A 16,139-nucleotide genomic window follows, 5' to 3' on the forward strand; every position below is an offset into this window, starting at 1 on the left:
CGCTTCCTGCTGTAAGATGGACCGGAAACATCCAGTGGGTTTCACAGTGGAGTACAGGGACGAATATGCTTTTTAAATGTACTCCTGGCCTGCATAAAAAGAAGAGAATCTTGATGGCAAAAGAAAAGGAGGGAAAAGGAGAAAGAAAGGGAAGTGAGAAAAGGGAGCTGAAAGTGGGATGTGGTACCACCCGCGGATGGGGAGCAAATGGGTCACCAGGGTTACCGGCAGCTGATGCCAGTGAGAGGCTGGAGGTGGAGCTGAGCCTTTCAGCTAAGTCAAGGCCCTCACTTCACGTGGGCTAAAGATGCAGTCCCACCTGGGAAGGAAATCCGTCATTTGCAACAACGTGGGTGGAGCCAGAGGTCATCGTGGTAGGAGAAGTAAACCCGGCACAGCCGGATGGGCTCTGCATGACCCACTCATGCGTCCGACCTAAAAAAGTCGATCATATTGAACCTGGGTGCAGAACAGTGGTTACCAGAGGCTGGGGAGAGTGTGTGTGTGTGTGTGGGGGGGGAGTGATTAATGGGCATTAAGTGATAGATAGGAGCAAGAAGCTCTTGTGTGTTATTGCATGATAGGGTGGTTACAGGTAACAGTAATGTGCTGTGTATTTCAGAAAGCTAGATGAAAGGATTTCAAATGTTTTCTCTATAAAGAAATGGTAGATGTTTGAAGAGTTAGGTGTATTTAATCTGACTTAAACATTACAAACATATACACATATCAAAATATCACATGTGCCAGGTATGGTGGCACACACCTGTAATCCCAGGACTTGAGAGGCTGAGGCAGGAGGACTGTCAGGAGTTTGAGGTCAGCCTGAGTTACATAGTGTGAGTTCCAGGCCAGCTTGAACTGCATAGTGAAACCCTGTCTCAAAACACAAGAATGAAATAACAAAACAAAACAAAAATATCACCTGCTATACCATTTTATATACCAGTTAAAAATAAAATTTAATTTCTAAAAATGCCATTGCTTCTGGCACACAAAACTATAGAAGAATTTATACATTAATGGCATTTTTGTGTGTGTGGAGGTGATGCGATACTATGATCTAAAATACAGAGTCCTAGAACTTTTCTCTTTTCAAATCCACTTATTACAATAAATTGTCATTATCACCTATCCAAATTATTTTGTCAAGAACATCAAATTCTCTTATCAAAATATGGGCTGTGTTTGAAAAGTAATTATAATTCAGTTTTCTTTTTTCCAGTCATCCATATTGGCACCAATTGTACACCAAATACTTTGCTTACTCCAATCATTAGATTTGCGTAATGCTATGAAATCTAGAAAGAAAAGGTCCATAAAGAAGGAAGAGCATAAGAGGCATTCTGAAGGGAGAAACGGCTCCATTTGAAGTCAAACAACTAGGTAGAATAGGGTCTAGGCCACAATGGCTGTCCGTAGCAATTCTTCCCCAATATCTGTTGTCATAAGTGTCAGTGCCTTCAGAAAGGGGAAGGAATGTCCCATGAAGGGATCTGAGTGGTGGTAGTGGGTTGCAGATGGAGATTTGGGGAAATGGAAACTATTCTGTTTGCTTCCTAGGTTGTTTCTGTGGACAAATTCTGAATTATAGGGAAAGAAAGGGCTACAGAGATAGAGGTGGAGTGGAGGTGGAGGTGGAGACATAGGGCAGGGAGGGAAAGGGGGAGAGAAAATTCACACTAAACTCTATGTGAACCCATTGTGCTTAATAAACACACACAAGAAAGGATTGCTGTCCAGAATATATTTTTGAAACTTTCTCAAATCATTAAGAAATTGACATCTGACCCAGAAGACAAAATGTCAAATTCATAAACATGACACACAGAAGAAAACCAAATGATCCATAAGACTTGGAAACATGCTCAACTTCACATTTTAGTCCAGAACGTAGAAAATAAATAAACAATAGGATACCATTTCACAGCAACAAGGATGTAGGAAATTAAAATCTCATACATGTTGGCATCAATACACGTGATTTTATGTGGGCATGTGAAGACGTACATAGTCACTGGCACATCATTTTTCATTCCTAGATGTGTATTTTAGAGGAATTCATGCAGATGGACATATACAAACATATATGCTGGTAGTTATTTTGCAGCCCTGCTTTTTATGGCGAGAATAGAAATAATTTCCCCATAGCAGAGAACTGAACAACAAAAAAATCATGCTTTGTTTAAATTATGGAATACTCAATAGCAGTTAAAATTAACAATTTAGAGCTTCATAATTTAATATGAATAAATCTTAACAAATAATTTCGAGTAAAGAAAACAAAGTAACAAATCATATATATATAGATATAAACATATGCAAATATTCTGAGCTCAGAAAACAGGGCATAACTGGGTGTATACACATGGAGTAAAAGTACAAAACACGCATGGAAACAAAACATGCCAACATCCAGATAGGGGTTCCCTTCGGGGTGGGCGTTGGAGGAGGAAGTGAAAGAACACGTTGAGAGGTGAGTGTTGCGTGAGTGTTTTCTTTCCTTTCACAAAAAGAGAGTAGAACTTCTAGTGGCGCGATCTGGGTGCCAAGGGAGGTTTTCAGTTTGCCCAAAATTACTCCTGAAAAACAAACAAAGCAATTAGGAGAGCAAATGAGAAATCCACTGAAAACGTATTTTTAAAAACCAAGAGGCAGGGAATTTCTAGAAACTGCAGGTTATGAACGGGAGCAGTAAATCACCTTCAGCAGTAGAACAAGTCAGGTTTGGGTGGCAGGAACAATGAGAAGTGAATGGGATGAACCATGCAACAACCCGCAAGCCCAAGGCACAGAAATCTTTCCAATCTTCCCTTTTTTTTTTGGTACCGGGAATGGAACTGAGGACCTTGTGCTTGTGAGGCAGGCGATAGCACCACTGAGCTAAATCCCCAGTCCTCCAATATTCACTTTTAAGAGAAGAGGAGCTTTCTGACCTCGGGTGGAATCATGGAGAGACATTTCTGAGAATGCCCTATGTACCTGGGAAAAGCCCTGAGAAGCTCTAGTTTGCAAAGAAGTTTACAAAATTGGAAATAAGCATGAACAGGTGAAGGTTCATGAGCTAATTAAAGTTTATGGTTAAACAATCATACAACTGAACCACTGATTAACTTGTGTTTACAGTTAAATTATAGACCATAGAAATGAACAAAAACATCCAAAATGTAGTCTGGTCTGTAGGAGAATGAATCCAATGTCTGCAAGTCAAATGTATGTGGGCAAATGGGAAGAGAGTTTTAAGCGTGGACCTGGCCTAAATCCTGATTCAAATAAGTGAAAACAGATTTTTAAGACAATTTTATCATTGATTAAGTATGAAACAATACCAAATAAATATTTATAATTTTATAATGAGTAACAATGACATTGTGACTTTATAAGAATGTGCTCATAATTTTTAGGGATTCACACTTAATCACGAAAGGATAAAATCATACTATCTGTCCAATATTTGCTGTTGACAAAGAAAAAAGAAATATATTATGAAATAAAAAGGAAAATATTTAAAAATAAGATAAGTGATGCAAAAGTCCAGTAAACAAAGGATGCTGATGACATAGAAACAAGTAGAGGCCATAATAGAATCAAAAGCCCAGAAATAACCACTCAATGCATGTGATCAGCAAGTATTTGACAAGGTGTACAGACCACATAATACTTCAACAAATGGTACTGGTAAAATTGGATATCTACGTGAAAAAGCAGTTTTTGACTCTTCATACCATATAAAAATAACTCAAAATGTACATTAAATACCCTACATGTAAGGCTTAAAAATAGAAAAGCCCTAGAAGAAAACAGAAGAAAGCTTTATGGCATTGGATTTGGCAATGATTTCTGGGCTGGGACACTAAAGGCAGAGTTAACAAAAGCAAAAATAGATAAATGGACTATATGAAACTTAAAACATGTTTCACATCAAAGCAACAGAGTGAAAAGGCAAACTCCAGAATGATAGAAAATATTTCTAAATTATGCATCTGATAAGGGGATCTAAAATACGTGAAGAAGTCCTACAACTCAACAACGAATAACCCATTTAAAAATGGACAAAAACTCAAGCAGACATTTACTCAAAAAAGATATACAACTGGCTAACGAGCAGAGGGAAATGTGCTTAATATCACTAACCATTAAAGACAATGCAATCAGAGCTGCAAGCTATGAGCTCTGAGATACTCATTAATAACAGGTGTTGGTGAGGACTATTAATGGGAGTGTAAAATAGTGCAGTTGCAGTAGAGCATTTCCCTGAAAATTTAAAAAAAAATAATGATCATGTGATCTGTTAATCTCAATTCTAGGCATATATCTAAAAAAATTGAAAATAGAATCTGTAAGTTATACTTGCACACCATGTTCACTGCAGTATTATTCCCCAGAGACAAGCGGTACAAACAAACAAAATGTCCATTGACAGATAAAGGAAATGTGATAGACATATATCTCTATCTATCTATCTGTCTATCTATCTGTCTGTCTGTCTGTCTGTCTACCTACCTACCTACCTATAGAATATTATTCAGCCTAATAAGCAGAGTACATCCTTCCTACCACATGCTATGACATGGGAGAACCTTGAGGATATTCTTCTAAGTGAAATAAGCCTGTCAGAAAAAGCCAAATACTGTGTGATTCCACTTATCATATCATGAGCTATCTAAAGTGGTGCAACTCATAGAATTCAGAATCGTGGTCACCAGGGTTGGTGGGATGGGAAATGGGAAGTTATTATTCAGAGGATGTAGGATTCCAGTTTTGCAAGATGAAAACATTCTCTCGTGCAATGACGTGAACATTGTTAACAGTACTGAACTATACATTTAAAACCCATTAGGATGACAAATATTTTGCTAAACATGTTGTGTTGAGGTTGTGATTTTTTTTTCTGGTACCGGGGATGGAACTCAGAACCTAGCACTTGTGAGGCAGGCATGGCACCACTGAGAAAATCCCCAGCCCAGAGGTTGTGATTTTTTAACCACAGTTACAAATAAATAAATTTTAAAAGTGCAAAAATCTTGGTAATTGTTTTAACAGTAAGAAAATCAAGTATTAGTTTCTTTAAAGTTTTATCTATATCCAAATTTTCTTAACTTTTTAGAAAAAAATTGAAACATATGACACAGTTCTTTATTTGGCAATGAGAATAACTGGGTGTTTTGTGTAGGTTTGTAATATTTCACAATTGATAAAAAGCAAAGACGATAGCCAGTTGGTCACACTGAACCTTAAATTTACTCAGTTTGAATCTGTGGGTTCCCATTCCAAATTTTCTGGAGGAAGAATCCTACCTCAGTGCATTTGCAACTGGTTCAGGTCACATAATTCCGAGAGATTCATGGGGGAAATGGGACCAACTCCAGGAAGAGTGGTATGGGCTGTGGAGAGCCATCCAAAACATTTGCTACAGATCAGAAAAGACAAGAAGGGCTTTCACTGTGGGCACGAAGAACAGACTCAGGTTGATAACATGACCTGCCTGTGTTTGGTAGTCACAGCTTGATGCCACCCTCTGGTTGTGCCACCAACAGGCACCAAGACTTCTACCATAGCCTTTTCTCCTTGCCCCAGGGGAAAGCTGCTCACAGACTTCCAGGGCCCTGCCACCGTGCCCCAGAAGCTGCAGAGCCTAAAGGCTTTCCCTTCACGATCTGCTGGTAGCACGACTCGCCTGCTGTGACAGTGTTATTTTTGAAGACATAAAAAATCAGTAATCAGTAACAACATCAACACCAAAACATAATTGCATGCTGCGTATCAAGTAGATCTAAAGTGATTATCAAAAAATCCAGTTATTGAGAAAATATGCTTTGTAATTTTACACCAACTCTTTGTTGTTTTTTATTGTTTTTTCACAGTTATACTTTTCAGAATATGACCTACTAAATATTTTTTAAAGCTTTGTTTTCTTTTCATTTTTATAGGTTTATAAGAAGTTATAAAGATGGGAAGCTCTTGCATATCTTTCACCTACTTTTCCCCACTAATTACATCTTGCACGAGTTATAGTACAATGACAAAACCAGGAAAATGTCTTTGGCACAATGTCATACATAATTCTCTGCCGCTTTATCCTACAGGTATGTAGATCCTTGTGACTACACTATGGCGAGATACAGATTTCTTCCCTTACCATAAAGATCTGCTGGCATCTATTTGCTAGTTTAAACCAAACATAGAAAACTTGCCTCCTTTTAAGTCCCTTTACTCACTTAATTTATAAAATAATTGTTTTAAACATATCCTCTGGAAATACTGAGATCCACATTACAGAATATTGTATCATTTGTTCTATTAAAATTTATAATATCCAAGGTAAAGAAAGCTTTTGGTAAGTACCCATTTTTGTCCTTTCTTCGCAATTTTCTACAAGTCCACCTTATTCATTAACTTACTCTTTCGGGGACTCCCATAAACCACTGTTTTAGAGTACATCTGCTTGTGACAAATTCTCCTATTTTCCATTCTTCTGAAAATGTCTATTGTTTTCATTGCTGGGTGTGGAATTGGAGTTTGGTAATGCTTTTGGCACTTGAAAAATGTGCCATTTCTTTCTTATATCCGTGATTTCTACTGGGAAATCCACTGTCACTGAAATTCTCTTTAACCTGACAGATGACTGGTCGGTCATTTCTCTTTTGCTGTTTTTGAGATGTTTCCTTCATCTTCAGTTTTCTTAAGTTCTAATTTAGGTTGGTTTCTTTGGGTTTATCTTGTTGTAGTACAGTTGGCTGCTGTCTTTTGCCAAGTTTGGGGGATTTCTTCAATGGTTTTCCACTCCAGCCTCTTTGCTTTCTCCTTTGACGCTGGTAGCCTGACAGGAAGTTCAGATCTTTGGCTCACAGGTCCCTGGTAGTCTTCCTTTTTTTTTAAATTGATTTTCTCTTTGGTTCAGATTTGATCATTTTTAATGAACTATTTTCAAATTCACTGATTCTTTTTTCTCTGTTCTCTGTTCTGCTCCAGAACACATCCAATGAGCTTCTTATTTTATTTTGTTTTTCAGTTTTAAAATAGAAAACAATTGTTCCTCTTTGTGTCTTTCATTACTTAGGTAATTTCTTTCCCATTTTCATTTGTTTCAAGTGTGTTCTGTAGAGCATTTTTATAATGGCCTCTTTAAAAATCCTGTCCATTAATTTCAACATCTATGTCATTTCTGTGTTGGCACGTGATGTCTTTTCTCATTAAAGCTGAGATTTTTCTCATGCGCTGTGATGTTTAATTCTATCCTGGACACTTTGGATGAAATTGTGTGAGACTCTGACTTTATTAAATCTTCTGTTTTGATGGGTTCCCTCTAGCACTGGACAGCCAGGGGTGGGGCAGAGGAGCTGTTTTCTTATCATTGCCAAGTGAGGGTAAACATCCAATTCCTCAGTGGGCCTTTGTTAACATACCAGTGAGACAGCAGTGCCCAGTTACTCTTTTTGTTCTTTCTTTCTTCTTTGAAACAGGGTCTTTCTGTGTAGTCCAGGCTGGTCCTGAACTCACTGTGTAGCCCAGCCTGGCCTCAAACTCACGGCAATCCTCCTGCCTCAGCCTCCTGAGTGCTGGGATTACAGGCCTGTGCCACGGTGCCCCGCACTGCCCAGTTACTCTTGAGTGGCAGTGGGCTTTCAGGTTTTTCTCTCAGTTCTGCTGACATCTTCCTGGTTGGGAGAGGGGAGGTTCACATTATCACTCCTTACTTTGGCCTGCACTCACCCCGCAGTAGGAAAATCACTTTCCTGCTAGCTGGTGGGGAGCATCCTGGTTTTCCAATGGGCCTGCCCCGAAACCACTCCCATGGAGCAAGGGAGGTGCCTCAGTGTCACCCAGTGGAGAGGAAGGCCGGACCCCCATGTGACCTACACTGCCAGCTGAGGATGAGAGTCTCATCCCACCAGCCTTCTCCACTGAGCTTCTGCAGACAGTGAAAGGATGTAAGACTGGTAATAGGGCTGTAATTATCTAAAAGGATTTTTTGTCTTGCCAGGTCAGTGGTGGCAAACCTATGGCACGCATGCCACAGCGGGCTGTTTGTATCATTGAAAGCTCTAAAAGGTTTGCCATCACCGTGCTAGACTCTCCATTTTCTGGTCCTTTGGTTGTGACAGCAGTGTATTTGAGGGCTCTATCTTTTGGCAATTCCTGTCCTTTTTTTCTTTTTCTTTTTATGTTTTCTGGCTTCTTTAGCACCCAGTCCAGGAGAATGAAACAAAAAGAAAACTCAAGTATATTGGTCAGCTTTTTTGTCACTGGGACAAAATATCTGAAACCCACAAGTTAAAGAAAGAAAGGTTTATTTGGGGCTCATAGCTTCAGAGCTTTCAGTCCATGGTTGGCTGGCTCCAAGACACAAGCATCATGGCAGAAGGACATAGCAGAGTAAAGCTTCTTACCTTATGGCAGCAGGAAAAAGACAGTGAGTAGAGAGCCAGAGTGAGAGATACACCCTCTAAACATGTCCCCAGTGACCCATCACCTCCAAATGAGCCCCACCTCGTAACATACATTCAGCTATGGAGTCATCAATGGATGAATCCACTGATGAGTATAGCGCCCCGTTATCCAATCACCTTCCAAAAATCCCACCTCTTAACACAGGAGATTTTGGTGGACATTTTAGATTGAAACCATAATACCAGGTAACTCGTCTCCTACACTCTAAGGTCCGTAGTCCATCTTCTTCCATCCAACTTTTACAATCTTTTTATGTTTGTTTCATAAGGTATCATAGCCAGGGCTTTGACTGTGCTTAGTGGAAGGAGTAAGGAGAAATGCATCTACTTCATCTTGTTACTGAATCAGAAGCCTACTGAGGTGTTTGAACTCTATGAAGTTCTTAACTTTGTTCAAGCATTTTTTTTTATTTGATGAGGCTTTAAGCAACTTTGATTAAGCATTCATTTCTTTATCATTTGGTTGCATATAATAGAATCATATAAGTTACAGTGGGGAAACTGCCTCCCCTGACTCTTAACAGCCACAGTAATGAACTCAGCATGCGATCTGATCTGCCCACTGTAGAACTTACCTTTAAAGATCACCCTGACTTCCTTCAGGAAACAGCAGCAGCAGGGCTGCATGATAGCCTAGGGCCATTATGGGGAAACTTTGAAGGCCAGTTCCCAAGTTGCAGCCCAAAACCCACTTATTTTCCACAAAGTGCCAACCCTGCAATTAAACCTGAATACTGAGGCTTTAGTTTAGAAAAAACAACTCATACATTAACATCTTTTGTCTTACAAGAAAAACAACACCGGGGCATAAGTCTACCACCATTGGCCTAGATACATACTAACATATCTGAAAGAAATATATGAGCTGATTATTAATGTGAAACCTGAAAAGGGGGAGTTCTTCAAATGCAAATTTGACATATTTTATTTTGGCATTATGAAGTGAGAGAATGGCCGGAACAGAAGTGGATTTCCTAATCCTGTGTTCCTTAGATGAAACATGGACTCATCAGTTCGTGTGATTGGACTCACTCTTTTCCTTCTGATTTTATGAAAGCAGCTTGACACTTGTCTTTTGAACTCCATGTAAACTCCTTGAAGAGAATTAACATGGACTCTGTTACGGTTTCTATCTAAAATGTCCCCTGAAGCCTCAGGAGCTCATAGGCAGGGTTTTGGAAGGTGACTGGATTACAGGGGGACAGGGGTGAGAACCGGGCACGAGAGAGGGTCGCTGGGGGCGCGGCCCGGGTCTGCATGTTCTCCACCCTTCTCTTGACCTCTGCTTTCTCTGTGTGTAGCTGATTCTCCTCTGCCACGCCCCTCTGCCTTGGAGCCAGCCAGCTCTGGAGCGAAACTTCTGCAAACCATGAGCCAAAATAAACTTCGCCTCCCCGGAGCGGTGTGGGTATTGGGTCTAAGTCTTAGTGTAAAGTGATTTAGTCTAAAGTGACTAAGACAGAGTCCAACAGAGAGGCTCAGCAGTGTATTCAGGGCTCTGATACTCATGACATCTCCTTTTCTCACCATAACTCTTTAAATTAGCTTTTTTCCTCTCAAGTGTTTTGCTTAGTGTGAGCCAGCATCTCATTTTAGACCTTGAAGGCTGACAAGCAGGTGATGGGAAGAGGGACCGATTGCCTCCTTGCAAGACCCACAGGGCCTCCCTAAGCAACATCCTTGGCTTCTCCAAGTTACTCCAGTTATATTATTTATAGATTTCAAAAACAGACATTTAAAACCTCACTGAGTTAGCGTTACCACACACATTAATATTGAGCAGAGACAGAGCTCTCTGCCTTGGGGAACTTGCAAGGCAGACTAAAGATATGAGAAAAGGAAGATGCGTTCCATAAGCAACATGGATGCTAGAAAGTGACTCGTGCCATGGCAAAGTAAGGACACAGGAAATTGCGGTGAACAGGAGGAGGCGTGTGGGGCAGTGCGAGGTCTAACAGCTAGGAGGGCGGCTCGCTGAGAAGGTGGGTGTCACACAGATTCCACAAGGCATCTCTGAGGTAACAGGGACTCTCGAGAGGGAGACAGGAAGATGGTGTCAGAGATGCAATCAGGGCCCGGGGCACATGCAGACTTGGAAACCATTGTTGGAACTCCACTTCTTATACTGAGCGACACAGAACGCCATTCTAGTAGTTTTAGTGTAACTTTTACTTTTGATATAATTTCAAATTTACGGCAAACTGAAGAGTATAAGGAATAGCTTTGCTCACATTCAACAATAGTTTTCATTTTTCTCCCACCTGCTTTGATCTCTCCCTCTGTATCTCTCTCTCTCCCCATGACTTTTTTCTGATTCATTTGAAAATTGGGGACAATGGTAACTCCTTGTTGTTAAATAGTTCAGTGAATATCTTCTAACAAGAACGTTCTCTTACATAACAGTACAGTTAACAAAATCAGGAAAATTGCAATGGAAAAAAGCTGTTATTAAATCAACAAACCATAGCCAACTTTTGTTAAGTTTACCAAAACTTTTTATGGTCCTTGTCCTCGCTGACCTAGCCTTGGAATAGTAATTTTTCTTTCTGTAAAAAGTTTAGGTTTCCTTGAATGGAGAAGGAAAGTAAAGATCAAGATCAAAGTATTCAGTATGCTCGTTGCTAATGCTGTGTCGTAACACTTAAACAATCTCAGAGATCAGAGCTACTCTTTCTATATATCCACACACACACACACCTAACACGTTTATCTATAATCACTTCTATATTTATGCAGCTATACTGACAGATACTGAAAATCATGGGTTTATGCTGATACTTTTAATTTCAATGGTCTTAGTCACTTTCCTTGTCATTGGGGCAAAATACCTGACACCGCAAGTTCAAGGACGAGAGGTTTCTTTGACTCATGTTTTTAGTCCATTGTTGGTGGGCAGAGGAGAGCCTGCTCCACTGGCGCAGTCAGAGGGAAGGGAGGAGCCAGGAGAGAGACAGGGCCTTCCAGGTGGCATGCCAGTGACACCTCCCAAGCGGACCCCACTTCCCAGCGGCACCCCCAGCGATAGTACCCGCACAATCCTTTCAGGTGCCCCGCCTCTGGGAGTATAAGCACTCTGGGGCCCATGCTAGCTAGAAACCATATTGCAGTCTGAAAGCGATGTTCCCGCTTTCTTTCCTCATTTGTAACTTCCCTTTCAACTACTAGGCCTGTTCCCTTTAACATATTTACTCTTACTTCAGCCAGTTTCAGAGCTGCTGTTCCACAGCATAGCAGAAAACAAACCTATGAACTGGAATTTAATATTTGTTTAAAGTTTTAAGGAAAATCTTCATACAACAAAATGTATAACTCGTAAATATGCAAGTTAGTGGTTTTGGCCAAATGCATACACCTGCTCAGTGAAGGAAGTCAGCCGTAGACAGACAACACGATTGCACTGGTGTGGCGTCCCCAAAAACCGATCTCACAGAGGCTGAAAGTGGAATAGTGGTAAACAGAGCTGAGAGTCGGGGAGAGGGCAGGGTGGGCAAAGCGTGACTCAGGAGAACTAGGTTGTGGTCAGATCAAAGAAATCAGTTCTGCTTTTAGGGGTGACATAACTAACAATAATGCCCTGTGTATTTGACGAAAGCTAGAAAAAATATGTCTCAAATGTTTTCACCACAAAGAAATGGTAAATGATGGAGGAGGGAGCTTATCCTGATGTGAACACAGACACACTCTGTGCATCATGTATCAAAACATCGCATTCTTCCACTCCAAGTACAGGTTTTACTTGGGAAGTAAAAATGCACACGGAAAGGAAATTACATATTAACAAGCTGACTATGCCTGTGTAACCCACAGTTCCTTTACTTCTGCTCACACGAGACCACCCTGGTAGGGAAGAGGAGTTCGGTGTTGTGAAGTGTTTATGAGAAGGTGATTATGATGATTGCTGAAATAATTTTAATGAGGCAGAGGGGAGTAGGAACAGTGGGGAAGGAAAATAAAAAGGGGGTAAAAGTGGATTGGAGATCCGTGTGTGATTGAAGAATAATGCAGAGAATTTTCTTGTGTAGTGTTGTATCTCTGCAGCCCAGTGATTGACACGACAGATGTGGTTGCCAAGATATGAAAATACGTTGAGGATTTTTTTGATTTGGAATAATCCTAAAGATTTCTTTTCCTTGAGCATAGCTTTCTTGAGGCCACCTAGATTGGTGCATGTATTTGCAATTTGCTTCTCTCACACACTGACCTCAATATAAATGTGTGAAAAAAAGAGAGAGACCACTAAACTTGTCTTTTTTAACTGCTGTTATTTAGTTTAGATGGTAATTCAGGAGCTCTGAGAAAGATGTGTTTCTGCCTTACAATTTAATGATGAACACATTACCTTCTACCGGGAGAGTTTTATTTGTGAAATTTAATTGCAACCTTGTAGGGTCCTTGTCTAAGTTTGCATTCTCAAGCAATTCTAGTATAAGATTCCCTCCAAGGGTATGAAGCAAAATATAACTGGGTTTTTTTTTCTGCCTTGCATAAAATTTGACCACATTCATGTTTTCTATTAAAAAAGACATTGTTGAAAGCTTTCCACAAAGCCAGTAGGTTCAATTCTAATATTTCCATATAAGCTATTTATTTTTAGATTTCAGCTAATAGAAAAATATCTGTTTCTGAACTTTAATATAAGATAAATATGTATATACTTTCAGGTTTTTTCACTTAATTAATTTGTATGTCTTGTATAAAAAGCCCTTACAAGTAACTCATGACTAGACCTAATTGTAGAAGACTCTATCACTCACAGAACATAAATCTAGTTCAGTTCAAGGGTATAACCTCAGCTGATATATTTTCTTTATTGCTTTATTAAACAAAATTCTCAATTTTGACTATGCTATGTTTAAAGATAGCCATCAAATTCAGTGGATGATACAGGAACTGTCAGTATGTTTTCTCAGCTGACTTTCAACTCTGTGATCCTAGAAAGTTCACTTGCTCACTTTCTAGTTCACATCAAAATCAGCAAAATAGGACTTGTGGCAAGCCAGATGGGAAGACTAAAGCTTAATTGGCCCCCTTCGTGAGCACTGAAGAGGAAGAGGGCGTGCAAGCATGCTGACGTACTGCAGGGAGAAGTAGAAACCCCTGAGATCCCATTGAATAACCAGACAAGTTCCACGGAGGGTGGGAGACAGATGGGTCCTGTGGAGCTCTGGCTGCTCATGCCCGTGTCTGAGGGGATAAAGCCCAGGTGCCGCCAGTCACTCAGGGCTCTGTGTCGAAGGGAGACAAGAGTCCCCTCACCCTCCAGATTTTAACCTGATTCTCTGTCTCTGTTTTTCATCCTTGTCACCCCTTGGTCAGGTTCAAGCTTGTAGGCTGGTTCCTACTAGAGGAGGCAGAGACAAACACATACTGGGCTGAAGAATTTATAATTTTTAAGAAAAATATTGTTGCTTTGTTTGGGTTAGTGAGTTTTGCTCATTTTATTGCTCCTTTGCATTGTCTTCAGAAAGTATGTAGAAGAAGGGAACAGAGATGAAATGAATGCATTGCTTTTAAACTTTGGTCCCTACATATACTGATATTTCCAATAAATTGAAAAGGTTTACAATCACTTCTTGTAAGATGAGCTTTCTAACATTGCTATAATCTGGAAGCCTCTGCATGGTGGGTATAATTCCAGTTTTGAACTGCAGCAAATGGGATGCAGTAAATGGGGTGAAATTCTCTGAAAAACGGGTGCTGTGGAGTCGGGGAAATGCTTCCCAGGGACGGTGCTGGACAAGTTCAGTTCATCTCCTGGAACTGTGGGTGTCTTGGCTTCACAGGTGACTAGGGGGTAACAGAAGACGTCTGAACAGATCAGAGTGGGGATGAGGACCACATCACAGTCAGGAGGGACAGAAGACATCTTTGTCACCATGCCCCGGAGTCAGGGCCTGTGTTCTGTCCCTGAAAACCAGGGAAGCCCCTGCCAACTTTTGTTAAAGTAAGATAGAGGCAGTATCTCTTTTAGCTATCTCACAGCTTTATCTGTAGGAAAAATAAGTAAGGAAATTACCTTTAGTTATTGCAAATGTTATACAGTTAATGAAATTAATGTTTACTCAAATGCTACTAAAGTTTTTCAATATTGGTTTATTTGCTTTTGGTATTTGACTAGAATTGCATAGGTTAAAATCTTAATAAACTGTGACATGTCAAAGCCAGCAAGGTACTCAGAGTTTGTGTTTTTCTCCACTGTTTGCTCACTTAGCCTGTGGGACAGAGCCAGGTGCCAGCGAAACAGAGGGCAGGGGAGGAGGGCCCTGCTGCCACTGTCTGTCCTTGGTCTTTCCAGACAGGCCCTCTGCATGCAACACTCCCACACTCATGCTCTGCTGGTTACTTCCAAAAATCACTTCTTAGAAGGAGCAAAGGATGAATTAACTTTGAGCTTTGAAAACTGTATCACCATATAAGAGGCATCCTTTTAAAACTTCTCCAGTATGGTCTTGAATTTGGTCATTTTCTGTTATAAACCTGCCACCTGCTTCTCCGGAGATTTTAATGTTTCAGGCATCGCTAGGTTTTGTGGACCAGGATTCATTGAGCAGCTAAGCGTCTGTGAGGGAAGAGAGACACATCTGTGAATCAGGATGATATAATGCAGCCAGTGCAGTTTGAAAAGCAAGTCACAAAGTATATGGCCATGAGGAGTGGGGGAAAGTAATTCAGCCTGAAGCATTTGCATTTATCTTGTGCTTTACAGAAGAGGTCACATTGGAGTTTAGCAGGCACCTAGAGGCAAGAGACTATACTACTAAGAAAGAACAACAATGGCACAAAGTATCTTACAGCAATGTATGTTAAAGGAATAGCAAGAAATTCAACGAAGCTCTAAATATTCATGCAATATCCACAGAAATGCATTGTAAAGAATGTTTGGCTTGGGAAAAATGTAGAATCACTCTATTCAGAAAGGTCTTACTCATTTCAGAGCATGAATCACACAGAATATGTTTCTACGTTAAGGGTGCCACATTAGCAATATCACCCTTAACTTTCATATTTCAATAACTGGCCCAAGCAGTAAGTGTTGATCACCCAGGAATAACCCCTGTGCCACTTTCGGTACCTTTTGCCTTCATATCTTTGAAGAAATGTCTAGACTTTGCTGGACTGTTTTTAGGTATGACTAGAATTCCATCAAGGGCAATTAACTCAAACAATGCTGACGAAATGGTAGCAGATGCAATGAGAATCTTCACGTTCCATAAGAAAAATCCTTCTCCATATGGTATCTGTTGTTTGCTGTGTTTCTCTTTCAGAAAATTATCATTCATAACATTTATTTTTTTCATACAGAAAACAAACATTTTCTCATCCCTTAACACTTGAGGTTAAGCTCAAGTTTGGCCAACTTTGGAGACACTAAATCACAACAGCTCACACACCTGTCTTCTTCCTTCCTCCCAGCCCTGCATAGACTAGTTCTTGAGGCATGGAGTGACATTTTACCCATGTAATATTTCCAGGGTCTGGCAGCTAGTCGATGTTTAATCAGTGAGAGATGGATGAGTGAGAAGAAGTGAATTAAACTGTAATCAAAGCACCAACGATCTGAGGGTCAGGATACCGGCCACAGTAGTTGATAATCAAATTTGTCTAAAGAAGAGATGAGTTGAAATGGGGGGATTTTAGGGAGCCCAAATTAATATCCTTTTTACTTCCTCCTGAGTTTGTGAAATAAGA

At 40.2% G+C, this 16,139-nt stretch overlaps 1 protein-coding gene across 2 annotated transcripts in view; it reads right to left on the reverse strand.

Moving 5' to 3' along the window:
• Positions 1 to 1,732: 1,732 nt before the first annotated feature.
• Ptger3 (prostaglandin E receptor 3) overlaps positions 1,733 to 16,139 on the reverse strand; it is a 169,923-nt gene continuing 155,516 nt past the window's right edge. The window contains exon 3 of one of the 2 annotated variants that reach the window (XM_004841450.4): positions 1,733 to 2,582. In XM_004841450.4, the coding sequence (XP_004841507.1) occupies positions 2,577 to 2,582 (6 nt within the window). In that variant the 3' untranslated portion in view covers positions 1,733 to 2,576. Of the gene's footprint in view, positions 2,583 to 14,523; positions 15,010 to 16,139 lie in introns of those variants that run through there. The other variant, XM_004841448.4, reaches the window with a different exon arrangement.

This window comes from Heterocephalus glaber, unplaced genomic scaffold, assembly GCF_053883595.1.
Source record: "Heterocephalus glaber isolate CG9 unplaced genomic scaffold, H.glaber_assembly_v1.0 deba00001442, whole genome shotgun sequence".
Lineage (NCBI taxonomy): Eukaryota > Metazoa > Chordata > Mammalia > Rodentia > Bathyergidae > Heterocephalus > Heterocephalus glaber.